The sequence below is a fragment of the Labeo rohita genome, unplaced genomic scaffold (assembly GCF_022985175.1).
Source record: "Labeo rohita strain BAU-BD-2019 unplaced genomic scaffold, IGBB_LRoh.1.0 scaffold_273, whole genome shotgun sequence".
NCBI classification, from domain to species: domain Eukaryota; kingdom Metazoa; phylum Chordata; class Actinopteri; order Cypriniformes; family Cyprinidae; genus Labeo; species Labeo rohita.
The window spans coordinates 57,051-76,712 of record NW_026129023.1 but is presented as its reverse complement, the minus strand read 5'-3'; the positions used below and the strand labels follow the sequence as shown (position 1 = coordinate 76,712).

At 36.8% G+C, this 19,662-nt stretch overlaps 2 protein-coding genes across 4 annotated transcripts; one reads left to right on the top strand and one right to left on the bottom strand.

The window, feature by feature from the left end:
• Positions 1-344: 344 nt before the first annotated feature.
• LOC127159994 (galactose-specific lectin nattectin-like) lies at positions 345-7,868 on the top strand. Of its 3 annotated transcripts, none has more exons than XM_051102686.1 (6): positions 345-409; positions 544-611; positions 762-856; positions 1,055-1,180; positions 1,321-1,429; positions 1,608-1,783. In XM_051102686.1, the coding sequence occupies exons 2-6, from the start codon at positions 551-553 to the stop codon at positions 1,670-1,672; spliced, it is 456 nt and encodes a 151-aa protein (XP_050958643.1). In that variant the 5' UTR covers positions 345-409; positions 544-550; the 3' UTR covers positions 1,673-1,783. The 3 variants fall into 3 exon arrangements, with proteins under 3 accessions (XP_050958643.1, XP_050958644.1, XP_050958642.1); XM_051102687.1 differs by lacking the exons at positions 544-611; positions 762-856; positions 1,055-1,180; positions 1,321-1,429; positions 1,608-1,783 and adding exons at positions 6,565-6,632; positions 6,827-6,921; positions 7,096-7,221; positions 7,374-7,482; positions 7,667-7,868 and having other exon boundaries at positions 404-409; XM_051102685.1 differs by lacking the exons at positions 345-409; positions 544-611; positions 762-856; ... (1 more) ...; positions 1,321-1,429; positions 1,608-1,783 and adding exons at positions 6,337-6,428; positions 6,565-6,632; positions 6,827-6,921; ... (1 more) ...; positions 7,374-7,482; positions 7,667-7,867.
• Positions 7,869-9,785: 1,917 nt separating this feature from the next.
• Positions 9,786-15,185, bottom strand: casq2 (calsequestrin 2). The gene is made up of 11 exons (XM_051102684.1): positions 14,661-15,185; positions 13,779-13,863; positions 12,261-12,361; positions 12,050-12,161; positions 11,636-11,709; positions 11,363-11,493; positions 11,215-11,260; positions 10,845-10,899; positions 10,647-10,747; positions 10,422-10,496; positions 9,786-10,319 (listed from the first exon to the last, which is right to left on the bottom strand). The coding sequence occupies exons 1-11, from the start codon at positions 14,895-14,897 to the stop codon at positions 10,098-10,100; spliced, it is 1,239 nt and encodes a 412-aa protein (XP_050958641.1). The 5' UTR covers positions 14,898-15,185; the 3' UTR covers positions 9,786-10,097.
• Positions 15,186-19,662: the final 4,477 nt, after the last annotated feature.

Here is a 19,662-nt window from a genome sequence, read left to right as displayed (position 1 = left end):
TGGTTAGTAGTGTGTTGTCACCATGTTCAAGACTCTTTGTCATTCTTTCTTCCTACATGAAACCATAAGAAAGAAAGCACTAGATGTTTCTAAAAAGTATTATATATAAAAAAAGACTATAATAATTTATTAATAACTCATTATTAATAACTAATATTTTTTCTCCTTGTCCTTAAAAATCTACTTAGTAGATATTTAGTTAAGCTAATATTGTATTTCTAGACAGGCTCATCTTACCACAATTTCCCATAAATAAATGTACACAAGTCAGAAATCAAACAATCATATCCTGTGTCATCCTCGTGACTTATACACAGTTGACATTAAGTAAAGTATAAAAGCAGGACTCTTTCTGGAGCTTCACAAAATCTTCCTCTGAGATTCTGAAGGCAACCAACTGAAAACCAAGGTGAGTTTTGGCGCAGAGACCTACTGAATAGCCTTTTGACTTAAAGTATCTTTGTCTTTAAAATACATTGACAATCCACAATGTGCAGTATACAAATACATACCAAATTTAAATGCTTAAATTTCATTTTTCAGTTTCATCATGGCAATGCTGAGAAGTCTTCTGCTTCTTTTCATTGTGTTCTCCATGGGGAATGCACAAGGTAACAAGTACATTTATTAGTAAATCCTCAAAAAGCTTTTCTGCCAAACATTTGATGTTTTGTAGCTATAGCAGTAAATGAATGATATTCATCCGTCTAATATTTATTGTGATATTGTTATAATATTTCTTATGTTTCTTTACTGGATAGTTAACTTATCTAGAAAATGTCCCTATGGATGGATAAATTTTGGAGTCCGATGTTTCAAGTTCTTCTCCTCGACGGTCCACTGGGTCACAGCAGAGGTAAATTCTTAGTTACAACAAGGTGTTTTTATTATTTCTAAATAAGACTTCCTTTTTGTAAATAAATTTGACAGAAAACTAATACTGAGCAAACAATCAATCATACTCGACTTTATTTGAAAATGACAAAGAAGTTATTTATGCTTCATGCTAAGAAGACTGTATTTTGTATTGAAAATGAAACATCTCTCTCTGTAGAAGAACTGCCAGAGTTTGGGTGCAAATCTCGCATCTATACATAGTAAAATAGAACAAGAGTTTCTCCTGAGTCTGTTGCCGTCCTCTTCCACACGTTGTTGGATTGGTACTCATGATGGTAACCATGTAAGTAAAGTTGTGTGGCCTTTGTCTAGTTTGTTTGTCTAAACTGAAAACTCCAAACTAAAACTAAGCCAAACTACATGATCTTCTAAATGGAGTCTGCGTGCAGTAGAGCACTTATAATAACTTTCTTTGTTCTTTAGGAAGGACAGTGGTTGTGGACTGATGGAACTCCGTATGACTTTGCCTACTTTGGCCCTGGACAACCTGACAATCTGGGTGAAGAGAACTGCGGGGAGCTGAACTTTACTGGTAAGAATGCAGTGTGGTTTTTTTTTTGTTTTTTTATTTGCAATAATTATTTACAAGCAGTTTCACATCAACCAGTAACATGAAATGGCTCCTTTGTCAAAAATGCCTTAGGCATTTGGATCTTATTTTGATTCTAACACAACAATATTGATGAGAATTAATTTTTTTCACCCAACAGCTAACCGTTGGAACGATGCAGACTGTTTAACCTCATTGCCTTATCTTTGTGCCCAAAACCTGTGAGATCACATGCAGTCATCCTGCTCCGCAGACTGTACTACATTTACATTTTCTGAACTTACCTTTACAAAACATTCTCAACTTTAACCTCTTCTCGAATCAATAAAAGCATTAAAGCAAAGCTTGTGTTGTGGTGTTACATCAAAATCATTTATAACGTTGTGAGAATATGGTTGTTAGAAGGCCATTAGGCTTTTTTTTTTTTGCAATTCTAATGCAATTCTCAGGGGTAGATAAAAGATTAAACGTTTGATTCATATCAAAACATTAAAATATACCCTCTATGTCATTATTATGTAAGAGCTTATTGGGAATGCAGTGTCAAAAAGAATTTATAACAACAAACTGAATTAAACACTAATACATTAAACATTTGAATACATTTAAACTAGGCTACTTAAGAGACTTCCAGATGTTGATACATTTGTAGTGAATTACTGAGACTTTTATCCTTTATTCCAAAGTGAAGATCATGATAACTCCCTAGTAGTGACTAAAGCTTACAATGATTTCAGTCATTACTAGAGAGTTATCATGAACTTCACTTTAGAATACTGATCCAAATAAGTAGTAATTTCTTCTGATGGATTTGTTAATAGATTCATTAGTGGGTTACCATGATCTTTACTTTAGAATTATTTATACATTTTGCATAATTCACATTAATTATAAATCTGTATAAACTGTATAAATGGGCTAATTCCCTGAACTCCCCGAATACTTGCAATACAATCCAAAGAACTACTGTATCTCGAGCTAATTCCCAGAATTCCTCGAATACAATATAATCCAATACTTCCCTGAAGTATGGTGACGGCATCCCGTCAAGAAGCTACTATCACTACCTCAATCACACATGGCATGCAGGTCTTTAGCATCTATACACTCTGACCGCCCTTCTCAGCTGTACACTGTTACCTCAGCCCGAAGACGGCTCTATAGTCTTCCAACACTATCACTGTCTTTGCGGTGGTCTTTTGAGCGTAGAGTCTTTAGTACTCCTATTCCTCAACTGCGCAGCATATACCAGACACCGCTTCCAAGTTGCTCTTTGCAGGAATGAAAGTTTTATTCAAGGCCGGGAGCCCACTGGTCACAACAACCAAGAGAGACTCCCTGAACAGAAAGATACATGTACATTTATACCTTGTAGTTGAGTAAAAATCAATATCACTCAAGTCTTCTTCACTGTAATAGGTTACACTGATCTGGTCACTGGTTTGTCATATGACTTAGTTCTACTGTTTAAGCACTTTTTGGGTAAGTATATTATTTAATCATGGAGACATGGTCTTTGATTTGAGCATCACTTAGACTGCACTTTTCTAAACAAGTTTATGTTGAACACACCCTTTCAACGTATTCTAAGGCCATTAAATAAAAAATTCCATCTGTAAGGGAGCCAGTGGTGTATCAACTGCAGAAAAAAAAGGCCTCAAATATATTCCCAACAGCATACACACCACTTCTCCAAATGTACCAGCAGCTGGAGGCAAAAAAAAATGAGGTGACGTGACAGTGGAGTCAAAAGTTCAAAATGTTTATTCCCAGAGGTGCAAAAGTGAAGGTTTTCCACTGATGTGTCAGAGATATTTACCAAAGGTAAAACAAAAACATTTGGCTATGTCAAACAGGTTGACCCAAAAGACAGCAATTATGCTTCACAATCATCACACAACTCACTCTACGAGTCCCCACCAAATCTGAGAAGCCATCTTAAAAAGACTAAGCCCCTCCTTCTCGGACTAAACCATCTGGCAACCCAAAGGTAATAAAGAAACTTAAGGAAGACAAACAAATGTGTTTTAACAGAAACAAAAACAAACAACAACAACAAAAAACACTGTTATACAATACAAAAAAAATTTAAAAATGTGAAACAAAAACTCAACTTATTATTAATACTTAACAATGCTCACCCAAAAATGAAACAAAACACCAACTTCCCCCTTCCTACATGAGCACAATAAACCATCCCATTTACCATTTACTATGACCAGGTTTTGTCTGTTTGGCATGGGAAAACGTTCTAATACGTAAGTATGACTTTGCATGATATGTAAATTTCTATACAAAACAATAAACATTTAACCTGATCACCGGTCTTGCTTTACTTCTTAACACAGTACAATACATAAACCAATATGGTGAAGTCTATCAATCATGAAAAAACGACATAAGGACAGGAACAACATTACATCACACATGATGATTGACAACCATATCTTTGTTAACTGGTGTTCAATTTGCGCAAAACAGATAGGGAAACATATGCATGTATGTACACAGTGCCATGTCAAAATAAGAGTCCTTTCCATAATAAGAGTCTGTAGTCACAGATCCTCATTGTGACACCATCACAATAGTAGGTCTTAGTAATTCTCCAGGAGATGATGAAAAATAGTTACTGATTAGCTAACTACCACTTTCAGCTGAGCGCTATTACTTACTGATTCATTAATCAGTTTCTTGTTAGTTAATAGTAGCTACTAAAATGTTACTAAAAAGCGCATCAGGCATTTGTTCCTGTGTAGTTATTTATTAATGATGGAACAATATTACTGGGAAGATGTATAAAGAAATGCAGCAAATTATAGAAAGCTCAGCTAAAATGATCTCATGATGATTTAAAACGACAACAAAAACCCAAAACACGCGGAAGAAAATGAGCAACTACTGTTAAACAGATCGAAGAATAGTCCAAATGGCAAAGATCCAGCCAATCATCACCTCCAGAAAGATCAAAGTTGATCTAAAATTACCTGTGAGTACAGCTGCACTCAGAAGACGTTTGATGGAAGCTAAGCTGTCAGCAAGAAGCCCCCGTAAAGCAGCATTGTTGAATCGTTGCATATGCAGAATCGTTAAAATTTGGGAACACATTGACTGGCCCAAAGAGAAATTATGTAACATTTTGTGGACTGATGAGAGTAAAACTGTTCTTTTCAGATCTAGCGGTCATCGACAGTATGTCAGACGACCCCCAGGTACTGAATTCTAACCTCTGTGTACACTGTGAAGCATGATGGCGCAAAAATCATGGTATGGGAATGTTTTTCATACTGTGGCGTTGGGCATATTTATCGTATACCAGGTATCATGGATCAGTTTGAAGAGATTATGTTGCCCTATGCCAAAGAGGAAATGCCTTGTTTCAACTAGACAACGACCCCAAATACACAAGTAAGCGAGCAATATCTTGGTTTCAGACAAAAAGGATTGAGCTAATGGAGTGGCCTAGGGAGGGCCTTATTGTCCCAGTAATTAAATTCATATTTATTTGTACAGCACTTTTCAGATACAAATCTTTGCAAAGCAGCTTCACAGAAAATTAAAGTTTCTACATTATATTTAGAAGTAGTTTATCAGTAGTGACTATGCCAAAAGTGTACAGTAAAAATCACGCAGTCAGTAAGGCAGCATCCATTTAATAATTAAAAAAAGATAAGTTACAGATTTTACACTCACTAGTATAATGTACTACAATACTGAGGTATTGCAATAAGTAGTACAACAGCAAAAATACTATTTTTAAATAGTTTAAATAGAATCTATTGCTATTTTCACTTAGTGTAAATATGTTTTTAGCATGATTAGCAAGTTGTTAGCATGTTGCTAGCATGTTTCTAGCATGATTAGCAAGTTGCTAGTGTGACACCCTAAATGTTTGGTCACATGTTTATATGTATATATAAATATGTCTGTATATTTACTCCTTACAATTTATTATATAGGTCTTTATGCATGTAATATCTGCTCATCTTTATTGACAATTTTCTTTATGATTGTTACAACTAATGCTGTACTTATGACATGAAATATCCTGAGTGGACGGTATGGTGGTGCGTGGTCCAGGGTTGCTATGGTAACGGAAAGCCACAAGGAAGAGACTGTCGTTATTAGAGCGGCTCAGCTTTGAACAACAACGCAACTTTGACCGTCTCATTATTTCTGTCACATAGATTTCACTGCAGTACTGCCAACTGGACAGTGGGCGTGCTACACTAGCATGTTTCTAGCATGATTAGCATGTTTCTAACATGATTAGCAAGTTACTAGCATGTTACTAGCATGATTAGCAGGCTACTAGCATGAATCTAGTTTGGCTAGTAATAGATAGATAGATAGATGAGTTTGAATGAGTTTAAATGGATTAGAAATACAGTACATAGAAGGGAAGCTTGACTGAGTCTCAAGGGATTGAAAAATTTAGTCTCAGAAGAAAAATAATAATAATAAGTTTAAATAGCATAACAGTATATTGGCTTTCCCAAGCCAACATAATAAATAATAATAATAATAATAATAAGTTTAAATAGAATAACAATATGTTGGCTTTGCCAAGCCAACATAATAAGTTTAAATAGCATAACAGTATTTTGGCTTTCCCAAGCCAACATAAATAATAATAATAATAAGCTTAAGTAGCAGATCAGTAGGTTGGCTTTCTCAGGCCAACTTAATAATTAACAATACACATCTGAACATAATGACAAAATTCAATCAATAACCATGTGAATGAACAGACCAGGAAAAAGATGCAAACTAAAAGTCCAAACTAACAGAAACTGTGGCAATGTCATGGGGTGTAAGAAAAAAGGTGGAGAGTTAAAAGATATTTAGATAATAATTAAACTGTCATATCCTGTATCATTCTCCTGACACACTTGACATTAAGTAAAGTATAAAAGCAGGACTCTTTCTGGAACTTCACAAAATCTTCTTCTAAGATTCTGAAGGCAACCAGCTGAAAACCAAGGTGAGTTTTGGTAGAGACCTACGGAATAACCTTTTGACTTAAAGTATCTTTGTATTTAAAATGCATTGACAATCCACAATGTGCAGCATATGAATACATGCTTTTAACTTTAAATCCTTAACTTTTATTTTTTTAGTTGTATCATGGCAATGCTGAGAAGTCTTCTGCTTCTTTTCATTGTGTTCTCCATGGGGAATGCACGAGGTAACACAATTATTTGTAAAAATATTTTAAAATATTGTAAATTGTAAAATATTGTAATTTTAAACACTTTTCCGCCAATCCTTTGATATTTTGTAGCTTTATGGAGAAGCATAGCAGCAAATGTTAAATATTCCAATATTCCAATATTTATCATAATATTATTATAATATTTCTTATTTTTATTTACTGGATAGTTCATTTAGTTGAAAAATGCCCTTATGGATGGACAAATTTTGGAGTCCGATGCTACAAGTTCTTCTCTCAGACAGTCAACTGGATCACAGCTGAAGTAAATTGTTACAAGAAGATGATTTTTATTATTTTAAATAAATTTAACAAAAAACTAATACTGAGCAAATAATCAATCAGGCCCAACTTTGTTTGAAAATGACAAAGAAGTTATCTATGCTTCATGCTGAAAAGACTGTATTTTGTATTGACAATGAAACATCTCTCTCTGTAGAAGAACTGCCAGAGTTTGGGTGCAAATCTCGCATCTGTACATAGTATAATAGAACATGATTTTCTCCTGAGTCTGTTGCCGTCCTCTTCCACACGTTGTTGGATTGGTATTCATGATGGTAACCATGTAAGTAAAGTCATGTGGCCTTCTTTGTTTTGCTTTGTCTAGTTTGTTTGTCTAAACTGAAAACTCCAAACTAAAACTAAGCCAAACTAAATGATCTTCTAAATGGAGTCTGCGTACAGTAGAGCACTTATAATAATGTTTTTGTTCTTTAGGAAGGACAGTGGTTGTGGACTGATGGTACTCCGTATGACTTAGCCTACTTTGGCCCTGGACAACCTGACAATCTGGATGAAGAGAACTGCGGGGAGCTGAACTTAACCGGTAAGAATGCAGTGTGTGGGTGTTGTTTTTTTATTTACAATTATTATTTGCAGTCCTATAATTTCACATCAACCAGTAACATGAAATGGCTCCTTTGTCAAAAATACCTTAAACATTCTATTTTGATCTTATTTTGATTCTAACACAAGAATATTAATGAGAATAACATTTTTTCACCCAACAGCTAACCGTTGGAATGATGCAGACTGTTTAACCTCACTGCCTTATCTTTGTGTCCAAAACCTGTGAGATCACATGCAGTCGTCCTGCTCCACAGTTACTTTGATTGTACTACATTTACATTTTCTGAACTTACCTTTACAAAACGTTCTCAACTTTAATCTCTACTCAAATCAATAAAAGCATTAAAGCAAGGCTTGTGTGTTGTGGTGTTAAATCAAAACATTTATATTTTAACATTTATCTATATTGTGAGAATATTGTTATTAGAATGCAATTATACTTTTTTTTGTTTGCAATTCTAATGCAATTCTCAGGAGTAGATAAAAGATTAAACGTTTGATTCATATCAAAACATTAAAATATACTCTCTATGTCTTTATTATGTAAGAGCTTATTGGGAATGCAGTGTCAAAAAAAAAATTATAACAACAAATTAAATTAAACACTAATACATTAAACATTTGAATACATTTAAATTAGGCTACTTAAGAGACTTCCAGATGTTGATACATTTGTAGTGAATTACTGAGACTTTTATCCTTTATTCCAAAGTGAAGATCATGATAACTCCCTAGTAGTGACTAAAGCTTACAATGATTTCAGTCATTACTAGTGGGTTACCATGATCTTCACTTTAAAATTATTTATAAATTTAAAATTTCTTAGTAATTCTCCAGGAGATGATGAAAAATAGTTACTGATTAGCTAACTACCACTTTCAGCTGAGCGCTATTACTTACTGATTCATTAATCAGTTTCTTGTTAGTTAATAGTAGTTACTAAAATGTTAATAGTGCATTAGTCATTTGTTCCTGTGTAGTTATTTATTAATGATGGAACAATATTACTGGGAAGATGTATAAAGAAATGCAGCAAATTATAGAATGCTCAGCTAAAATGATCTCATGATGATTTAAAACAACAAAAACCCAAAACACGCGGAAGAAAATGAGCAACTACTGTTAAACAGATCGAAGAATAGTCCAAATGGCAAAGATCCAGCCAATCATCACCTCCAGAAAGATCAAAGTTGGTCTAAAATTACCTGTGAGTACAGCTGCACTCAGAAGACGTTTGATGGAAGCTAAGCTGTCAGCAAGAAGCCCCCGTAAAGCAGCATTGTTGAAAAAACGGCATATGCAGAATCGTTAAAATTTGGGAACACGTTGACTGGACCAAAGAGAAATGATGTAACATTCTGTGGACTGATGAGAGTAAAACTGTTCTTTTCAGATCTAGCGGTCATCGACAGTATGTCAGACGACCCCCAGGTACTGAATTCTAACCTCAGTACACTGTGAAGCATGATGGCGCAAAAATCATGGTATGGGAATGTTTTTCATACTGTGGCGTTGGGCATATTTATCGTATACCAGGTATCATGGATCAGTTTGAAGAGATTATGTTGCCCTATGCCAAAGAGGAAATGCCTTGTTTCAACTAGACAACGACCCCAAATACACAAGTAAGCGAGCAATATCTTGGTTTCAGACAAAAAGGATTGAGCTAATGGAGTGGCCTAGGGAGGGCCTTATTGTCCCAGTAATTCAATTCATATTTATTTGTACAGCGCTTTTCAGATACAAATCTTTGCAAAGCAGCTTCACAGAAAATTTAAGTTTCTACATTATATTTAGAAGTAGTTTATCAGTAGTGACTATGCCAAAAGTGTACAGTAAAAATCACGCAGTCAGTAAGGCAGCATCCATTTATTAATTTAAAAAAAAAGATAAGTTACAGATTTTACACTCACTAGTATAATGTACTACAATACTGAGGTATTGCAATAAGTAGTACAACAGCAAAAATACTATTTTTAAATAGTTTAAATAGAATCTATTGCTATTTTCACTTAGTGTAAATAGCATCTATTGCTGTTTGTACTTAGTGTAAATAGCATCTATTGCTAAGAAAATATGCTGTAACTTAGTGTAAATAGTAATATTTCCACTTAGTGTAAATTGCATCTATTGCTATGAAAATATGCAGACAATGCAGAGCTGCTAAAATCAAGGACTCTAACTACCCTTGTCATTGTCTGTTCAGCCAATTTGTGTTAAATTGCATAAATATGAAATCCCATATGGCCTTACATGTTTAAATAGAAACACACTTTCCCAACCAGTTGTAAAGTTTTATTGCCTTGTGTGACTGATTACAGTAGAAAATGTACAGAAGAGTAGTACATAATGCAGTGACAAAATTACACCGCAGTATTTCATTTAAATCCCCTCCTTAGTTTCCAGTTTAGAGGTGGTTAAAATAAATGATTTTGACCTATATAAATAAGAGACATTTTTGACCTGTATAATTTCAATTTAATATTAAGAACATTATGCAGTTTATCCACTGATGTACAAAATGTACAAAATGATTTTGGTGTAAAAGACAAGTTCTTTCAGCAGATTTGTTTGAGGTTCACAGTATATGAATCATTCATCATCATCTTCGTCATCATCATCATCGTCATCATCATCATCGTCGTCATTGTCATTGTCGTCGTCGTCGTCGTCATCATCATCATCATCGTCATCATCATCATCATCATCCTCTGTATTCACTGTTCCAGAGAGCACATCTTCTATCCAGTTTTCCAGCTCTTCAGGTGAAGGCAGATCATCTTCATCATTCATGTCCAACCAGACACTGTCCGCCTGTCATAGAGAACACGACAGTGGGACACATCCAAGCATGAGAAAGAGGGCTTTCATAATGAATTCAGCAGATCTGGTTAAAAATGAAAGTAGTGCACTTACATCTGTAACATTAACTACACCAATCTGTGGTCTGAAGAGGTCAACCTTGAAGGTCTTCTCCCAGTAAGGAATGAGCTAAGAAAGGAAACGTGCATATGAAGAGTGGTTAAAAAAAAGAACAGTGTTCTTTCAGTTTTTGTCATCCATTTCACGTTACAGCATTACTGATGTCATGCATGCATGTCAATATATTGTCATGCATCCATCAAGACTTATTTTAGTCACCAGTGGGAAGTTGTCTGGGTCGATCCACACAATACTCAAATCTGGATTGTGTGTGTTGTCTCTGGCCACCTCCTTCAAAATCTCCAAGAATTCAAAACCATCTGAAAACATATTCAAGGTTAAGTTCTTTAGATGATGCTCACATTAAATTAATGTCATTGGCTTTATAATGTAGAGGTACCATGAAATTGTACATACCAGGGTCCTCTTCTTCTGCAAAGGCTACAATGTGAATTCCATTTAAATCATCCTCCTGCGAAATGACAACATTTATTTCAGTGTGTCATATGCCCTATGAAGTCCACCAGTCATTTTTATGACAATCGATAACTGAGATGCATACAGTAATGTCTGTATAAAACAAGAGAGTGAGTCCACAGTGCCCGCCATAAATGTAGCCATAGTTTCAGTTACCAGATGAGGAAGTATCTAACCATTAGATAATGCAACTGACCAATCAGAGTAAAGTTTTCCAGAAAGTCGTGAAAGAACAGTCATAAAAAATAGTCATAGTCACAGAAAATCATATACAATTGCACCAAATTTTCATTTAAAAAATATTGCTCACCCAGGTCTCAAACATGTCTTCTGCCCTGAGCTTTCTTAGAGTTGGTCTGTGGAGGTCAATAGATATCATCAGTATGTATATTAGATCAGTATTGAATATCTCTCTATCCATCCTTTAGAATATCATTAAACTAGCTTTTGCTGATTACCTCCTGTGTTCGGATATGAAGGCCACCAGCTCTTCCTCTGAGTGTGGTTTGTCTGGAATGGTGACTGGTTCCTCCATGAATGGCTCATAGAAGTCCACCTCATTCATCTTCAAAGTCAGCTCTTTTGCGACCTGAAATGCACCAGTTAAAAACAACATATCTACCATCAGTGGTTTTCAGAGAATTCTCCACTCCCCAAAAGAAAATAATGGCACAATGATAGCCTCAAGATCCTCTGAACATAAACAGAGTATAAAATAACACAATACTCACAGATTTCTCAAAGGTGGCGAAAAATTTGATAAAAGGCTGAAACTGTTCAGCTGCCTCTTGGAAAGCAAGATAATCTGGGGAAACCAGAGATAGCATTTGTTTGTTTGTTTACTACAATTCCCTTTTGATCATAACTGGAACCTTTATTTTTGACAGTGTAGCCTACCACAGTGGTGTCTTGAAATAAATGACCTCTAAATGTCAACTATAGCTTGAAAGAGTAGTAGTCTACAATACTCAAGAGATCTTATACGGTTTCATTGTGCATTTAAAAACGTAACTGGAATGTACAGACATTTTAAAATAAATGTGTTAACATTCATTTATTGCATACAATGTAGGTATGTGTTTGGAAAGTGCAGAGATCAGATAACCACAGCTGAAGGATATAATTGCCTGCGCGCACATACTTACGTTCAGAGTCACGACTCTTAAAGAAACCAATGAGTTTGATGTCTTCTTCCATACGGTCAAATGCTCGCAACTCCAGAGCATTGTCAATTATCTCAACCGGATCTTCCAACAGCTAATGCATGAGGGAGAGAAAGGCAGAAAGTTAAAATGACATAAAAATGTACTACAACAAATTAGTTATCTAGATTTATGGTAAATATAGATTTTTTACATCCAAAAGGAATTCCACAAGAGTGTCTGCAGCGAGCAGTCCATCAAATTCAATCACACGGTCCTCCTTAAAGACATAGACGCTGCCTTCCTCATGCAAATCTTCCAATGAAACACATACACATTCATCACTGCATTGTAAAGTACACCGTAAAAATAGCCTAAAATACAGTTAATCGGCATCCATTTATACAAATCTCCCAAAAGTCAACATCAACATTGACTGTGTGTTTCTTTCACCCGGATATTTAATGAGGATTTTAGGAGATGTTTTAAGGCCGTGTATGATGGGTGCATAATGGTCATGTTTGTATCTCTTTATAGTCAGTGCAATGCACTGCTGCTGCCATCACTTTTTCATGAGACCAACAGATTTTCATTTTGTATTTGTCACACGTGTGTCACTAATGTTAAACGTGTGCTACACAGCTATGAATGAAGGATGGAATAAAGGTTATACAAATGTGCTGGGATTAGGACTGTGCAATAATGAAAAAAATAAAAATATCTAGATATTTTCTGAAATTTTGTCAATAATGATACATATTTTTAAGACAATATTTTGTTATTTTGCTGGAACTTGTACATCTGACTCCCAAAGTTTTCGAGTCTGTGCAGCAGTTAGTTTGTGAGAGTAACAGAAATTAACTTTTACGGGTTAAATTGATTTTTACCTTTTATGGGCATTTTTACCTTTATAAAGCCATTTTTTCCTAACCTAAATAAATGTATGCACCGTATTTTTTTTTTTTTTTGGGTGACTTGAATTTTTAAATTAAAACCTAAAATTGTCAAAATCATTAAATTGTCAGAAAACGTACAAAGCTTTTACGGGTTTGGAACGACATAAGTGATTAATCACAAAATTTTCATTTTGGTGAAATCTAAAATGTGTTTACTAATCTACAAAGGGGTGCTGTAAGTTGGGGGGTTTAGGGTGATTCCAAGGGCCCGACGATGGAGGGGGGAACGCCATACTGAGGGGGAATTTTTTTTTCAGAGGGGAACTACAGAGAAAAAGTGAATATGCTGTTCAGATGGCCCAGAACCTACATCGTGCAGTGTATGCGTGCATGCTCTGGGTGTGTGTTGTTTGGTTTTTGCAATATACTCCATCGCATATCGTTTAAACGATATTAACGTAGATGATATCGCACACCCCTCATTTAGGATAGATGGCTGAAATGAGTTTAAATGTTGTACATGGGGCCTGTGAATTTCATAAATACTTCTAAGCAATATAATTGTTAAACATTTATTTGATTTAGGTAATTCAGTTCCCTGCTGAAGAAAAAAAAAACAGCTAAAACCAGCCTGAGCTGGTTGGCTGGTCTTAACTGGTTTAAGCTGGAAGCAGCTGGTTAGGCTGGTTTAGCTGTTTTTTAGCAGGGTTTACACAACTATTTTCTGTATTTTTTCCCGTTGCTTTTATATGAATTACACTGCATTTCTAAACTGTGTACATTAACATTTTACTGATATTCTCATTAAAGTATTGCACCCAGAGTTTTAGCTTTACCTAGTTTCTTGGCAACCTTGGCATCTTTTTGGGAATCAACCATTCCAAAGCCAATATCCTTTGCCTCCAAGACTTGAGCAGCTAACTGTGGAAAAACAAATCATTATTAGTACTGTAACAGCATTTTTGTCATTTTTTATTTACTGTTAGCTCAAACTCCAAAAAAAGATCAAACAAAACACAGTAAAATAAATTAAGGTCTTAAAAAATATATATATAGCCTGTGTATACCTATATATATGCATGTTTCAGTGAATATTACAAGTACATGGAGTACCATTAAGTCATGCTGGCATCATTATCTAGATAGTGAACCTATGAGCCATTAAATTTAGAGTTAAGAAGGGCACACTTATGTAATCATTTTAGAAGTGTTCTCGTTCCATAAATACCCTCAGTGTTCTGCTTTCATCGTGATGCGAGTCACTGAAACGGCTGAATTTTAAAAGCCAATACTCTAAGACCAGTTTCCCAATCGCACATTAAGAAGCTATCAGGTGCACTGAACACTGAAGTGCCTGATTAACACATGGTGACTGATGACATCCACTTTTTTAATCCAGATAAATACAGAAGTGAAAAAGAGAGTGATGTGAAGATGGACATGTCAGTCAGCTGCAGCATGTGGGCCTCTAAGCTGCATTGATATTACATAGGACATACAAAAAATGTATTTAAAATTATATTACATGCATATTTATTTTTACATATCATACATGCAACCCATTTATGATGAAATTTAATAAAAATATATTGAATCGTTTCAATTATTTAAAAACGTAATGCAGTAATCATGTGTACTTTACAAATTCCATGTCTATAGACACTCCCATGTTGAAATATCTTATTCCATACATTCACTCTTGTCTTGTCCTCTCTTACCTCTAGCACTAGTTCAGTCATTTGTAACTGTTTCTGCAGCTCTTTTGCAGTTGGTGGAGGAGCGTGGTAGAAAAGGCACAGCATGTCGTATTTCTTCAGGGCTTTGCGGTAGTTCTTCTCATTTATGTCCAGGACACGATCTTTGCCATCATAGCGTGGAAATTCGAGGCCTTTCTCAGCACCAGCCAGGGTTGAGAGGCTCAGAGAGGCAAGCAGCAGGATCCAGAAGGTCTGCATGGTCTATACTAATGACTTAAGACCTTTTCAAAAAGAAACGGTGGCTCTTCATGCAGCTCCACTAGGTTTGAGAGAGCTCTGGTCAGGAAGTGTAAGAAATAGGAATATAAGTCAAAAGTTTATAATTACAGTGGCAACCGTCCAGGCCTTCTTCCACCGCTCTTTCTGAGGGTTTGTGTACGCTTCTGAAAATTCAGCTTTCTTTAGACAAACCCTTGACTCTCTGCCTTCTCTCCTGAGTAGAGACAAAGAGTGGCTGGTGGATTGTGCTGGTAATAGGATGAGAGAGAGCAGGCAGGATACCTTACATAGCAGTGTTCCTCTAACCCTTTTTTAGGAGCCCAGTTGTTTCAGAGCTAAAAATACCCCAGCTGGACAGCAAAGGGACAAGAGCTCTATGGAAGAGTGCTTAGGCCACAGCTAATGACATTTGATGCTGAGAAGGGAAAGGAGTGTTATGAAAACTTCACAGCAACATAAGACAGATGTAAACAAGAGCAAATGCGCTCCTTCCTGTATATTCATCTGAGCACGATGGAAAACAGCTTGCTGTTAGTGTCATTGTCATTGTGCAAATTAGTGTACTGTACTGTAACCGGACACTTGTGTGCGTCTGTGTGTGTGAGTTGTTTTTTTTGGTCAGGTATGTCCCTCTACATGTGTGCACAAGTTAAGCTGTGTACATGAGCTGTTGTGTTTGGTAACTGGTGTTTTGGGCACTGAAAAGCCATTTGCACAAAAAGTGGCCAAAAGTCTTAACTGGAATCCCTAATAGAAGCAGGAACCCTGAAACATTATTACCATGTAGGATACGGCTGATAAAGCATACAGCTGTTTGTCAAATACACTTAAAAATTGGTGTAGAAACAATTTTCACTCAGAAACTGCTAGTAAATTGCTTGAATAATTACAGAAAAACACACTGAATTGAAGGTGAATTTTTGAAGTAGAAAGACTGAAATCGTATTCTCTTGTAAAACATATTCTAGTAATATTTGTTTTATTTACGACTTGAAAAAAAACATTTTTTACAATGTACAATCAGAACTGTAAAAGGTCTAGTTAAAGTCAAGACATGTCTTTCATGCTATTCTGAAAACTGACAACAAGCACCGTTTAACTTGCATTATACATACATATATGTGTACATTTATTGTGGTAAAATGTTGTTTTGCAGCATTGCAACAGTTATTTAGGATAATTTTATGATAAAAACACAGTACCATCATGATCGTAACTACTAGGCATGCATGTCCAGATGTCAGACAAAACTCTGCTGACAGGTATATATATAACAGGGACGTTTCCTCTGAGGAGGCAAGGGAGGCAGCCTAGTGTGTCTCCTCAAAATATTGGATGAGAAAAACAATTCATAGTACAAAAATAAAACTACCACAATATTACAAAATATAACCAAAAAGTATGAATTCCTCGGTTTTCTAAAGTAAAACTGTCCAACAGTGACACCAGCAGGTAAAGTTACAGTGGGAGTCCGTGTCTCTCTTGCCTCCCTTGAACCCACTGAGTTTCAACAGACACCATAAAGCCTGCCATGAGTTTTTGGGGGGTTATTAAGAATGAATAGGGGGAAAATGACCTAAGAGGAGGTAATGCCTCCATCGCGATAAAATTGGTTGTTTTCAATTGTGATTGGTTCATGCGATAAATCCCGCCTCCCAAGTCTCCCATTTGCAAATCAGTAAGATCAAAGGCCACGTTCACACTAGAGGTCTTCACGGGTCCAAAAAAACCCGAAGAGACCCATAAATTTGTTGCACGGAACCGACCCAGACCCGTATTTAATTTGAAAGTGGGACCCGAACCCATGCAGACCCGAGAAATGCCTTAAATTTACTACCCGGACCCGACGCGGACCCGACCGTTATTTGTAAATTAGACCCGAACCCGGCTGGGAAGACAGAAACCCGACTGCACCCGGTATAAACAAGGTATAAACAAGTTGTGAAAAAAAACTTTTTGGCTTACCTACTGTTAGTAGCCCAGACTGTGATCAATCCTCCTTGACACTAACATTTTCGTCCATGTTAGGCTGTTCCTCTCTTTTGCCGAGTGAAAGAACCTTCTTAATTTTTTCATTATTCCAGCACAGAACAAGAAGTGCGTTACACTTTTCTGCGTGCACAGTGGTGTAGTGGTGTCTGGAGAAGTAAGAACTCTTAATTTATTTAAGGTATTGTTTTCCTTATAATGCACTGATTCAAATTAGTAATCAACAATTAATTATCATGTTACCACTCTGAGTTACAGGCTCTGGCGTATGCAGGCAGCAGTTCTGTCACGAAGCAGGACCGAAGCGGGCGCAGTTGCAATCATTTTTCAAAGGAAGCCGGCGCCACGGTCTTGCTGTTATGGAGTATTTGCATTTATTCACGTGCAATTGGATAAGATATTATGTGGTCGACTGTCATGATTTTGGCTAATGCAAGACACTACTGAATGATGCACATCATAGTGGATTTATAAGTGGGTATACACAAAGCCGACTGCGCTGCTTCATCGTGCGTGTTCAATAGGTGCGTGTAAAAGAAAACAATACAAAACATATGCTTAAAGGGGTCATCGGATGCCCATTTTCCACAAGTTGATATGATTCTTTAGGGTCTTAATAAAAAGTCTCTAATATACTTTGATTAAAAATTCTCAATGATTTTGTAAAAAAACACCCTTTTTACCTTGTCAAAATGAGCTCTACAAAAATCATCTCATTCTAAGGGGTTGTTCCTTTAAATGCAAATGAGCTCTGCTCGCCCCGCCCCTCTCTTCTCTCTGTGGAAAGATGCTATTGTTTACATTAGCCGCATGTAGCCGCGTTTAGCCGCTAAACTTCCTAACTACCACGTTATAAGGAAAGGCGATCGCAAAGATTCATAAAATAACCCTTATACTCACTTCTGCTGTAAGTGAAGCTGGATCATGAATGATTCGTGCGAACATAGACGGATATATGTAGATCCTGAGGTGCATTCCCTTCACAAACAAAGGTAATCTACTGCATCTTCAGCGGCTCAGATGTCGGGAGTAAATGACGACCACTATGTTCATTATTACATCCAGCAACACAACACCTCAATCGCTCAATCGGAGATATTCTTGTCTAACTTACATCCCTGCTCCAGCATCCAAACAAAGAGGGCGGACTGTGACGGCTTATTCAAGGTAAATCGCTCATGTCAATCAACTATCGTGGGAGCGGCCTCTGTGGGTGTGACGCCACAACGACAGGCATCTGAGAATGGCTCGATTTGAAAAAGGGGATATTATTTTTACAGATTAATTAAAACCACTACATGGATTTTTATAATTATAGGGTAAATTTGTACATACACTGCCAACACACATTAATGTTCAAACAGCATGAAAAAGTGAACTTAGCATCCGATGACCCTTTTAAAGCTCCACCTAGTTAATCTTATGAGGCTTAAAGGAGGAATTCACATGAGACAGCTTGATACCGTCCGCTTGCAGTACTAACATTAACTTAACATTAACATGTTTTTTTCCCACCTTATTTCCCGCTCACACTTTTCTCATCCTAATTTTACAAGTTGCAAGTTACAAAACACACGCAAAGTGCTGACCCACACTGATCACTGGCGGGTGCAGTGTTCTCTGATCGATTCGGGTATTACACACAAATGTTAAACAGACCCGGTGTTCTGACAATTTGTGCTACCCTGTCAGATTTTGCTACCTCCCATTAAAACAGATGGTAGCATAATTCGACAGCGAAAAATGCTACCTATCAGATTTTGCTTCCAGCATGATATTAATATTGTGTGAGGCTTTATTAACGTGTACACCTACCCCAACCCTAAACATAACATTACAGTATGAAAAACACAGTGTTGGTAGCACAATCTGATAGGTAGCATTTTTCGCTGTCGAATTATGCTACCATCTGTTTTAATGGGAGGTAGCAAAATCTGACAGGGTAGCACAAATTGTCAGAACACCGGGACCCGAGGTAATAGATTGGGACCCGACCCGGACCCGGCTGACCATTTAAAATATAGACCCGAAACCGTACGGGTCCCGGGATCCTCGGGTCTCGGGTCCTCCGTGAAGACCTCTAGTTCACACTGTCAGTTTTTGGGATTGACAACCGCATTTACTTACAGGTGTGACTCTCGAAATGTCCCGTTCACAGAGCAGCTTACAGTCGCTTTTCGAATCGGAGTCAAGCCCTTATTCGTTACCAGTAGCCATAGCAACAGAGACCAAAGCAATATCAAAGATGGCGAGGTCCGTAAAACTGAAAGTATTACCGTTTTTTTAAAACAAGAGTCGAATCCAGCCAGGAGTTCATCCATCAAATCATCATTAACCGACAGCCGCTTTTAAATTTGAGTGGAGATCGGAGCATTTGAGCCCTGCGCAGGACACACAATTGACGTGAGGGAGCAGCTCCGATGGAGACTGGATATAAACTTTAAAATGACACACAGCTCATTTCGCCGTCACTGTAAGTTACGGAAACCACAAATTAAACCACGCAGCACACGGTAGACGCGCGTTTGTGCTGCAGAGCGGGTCTTTTACACCGAATGACGTGACAGACAACTAGTTGTCCAGTCTTGTTCCGTTCACACAGGGCGTGTGTTTCAAGAATGCGGTTGTGAATCCTGAAAATTTACGGGTGTGAGTTCGGTTATAGAATACGGTTGTCACACCCGTAAATAACCGTACTGTGTGTGAACGTAACCGTATTAAGGACTCAAATAAGGTATTGACAACCGTATTCTGC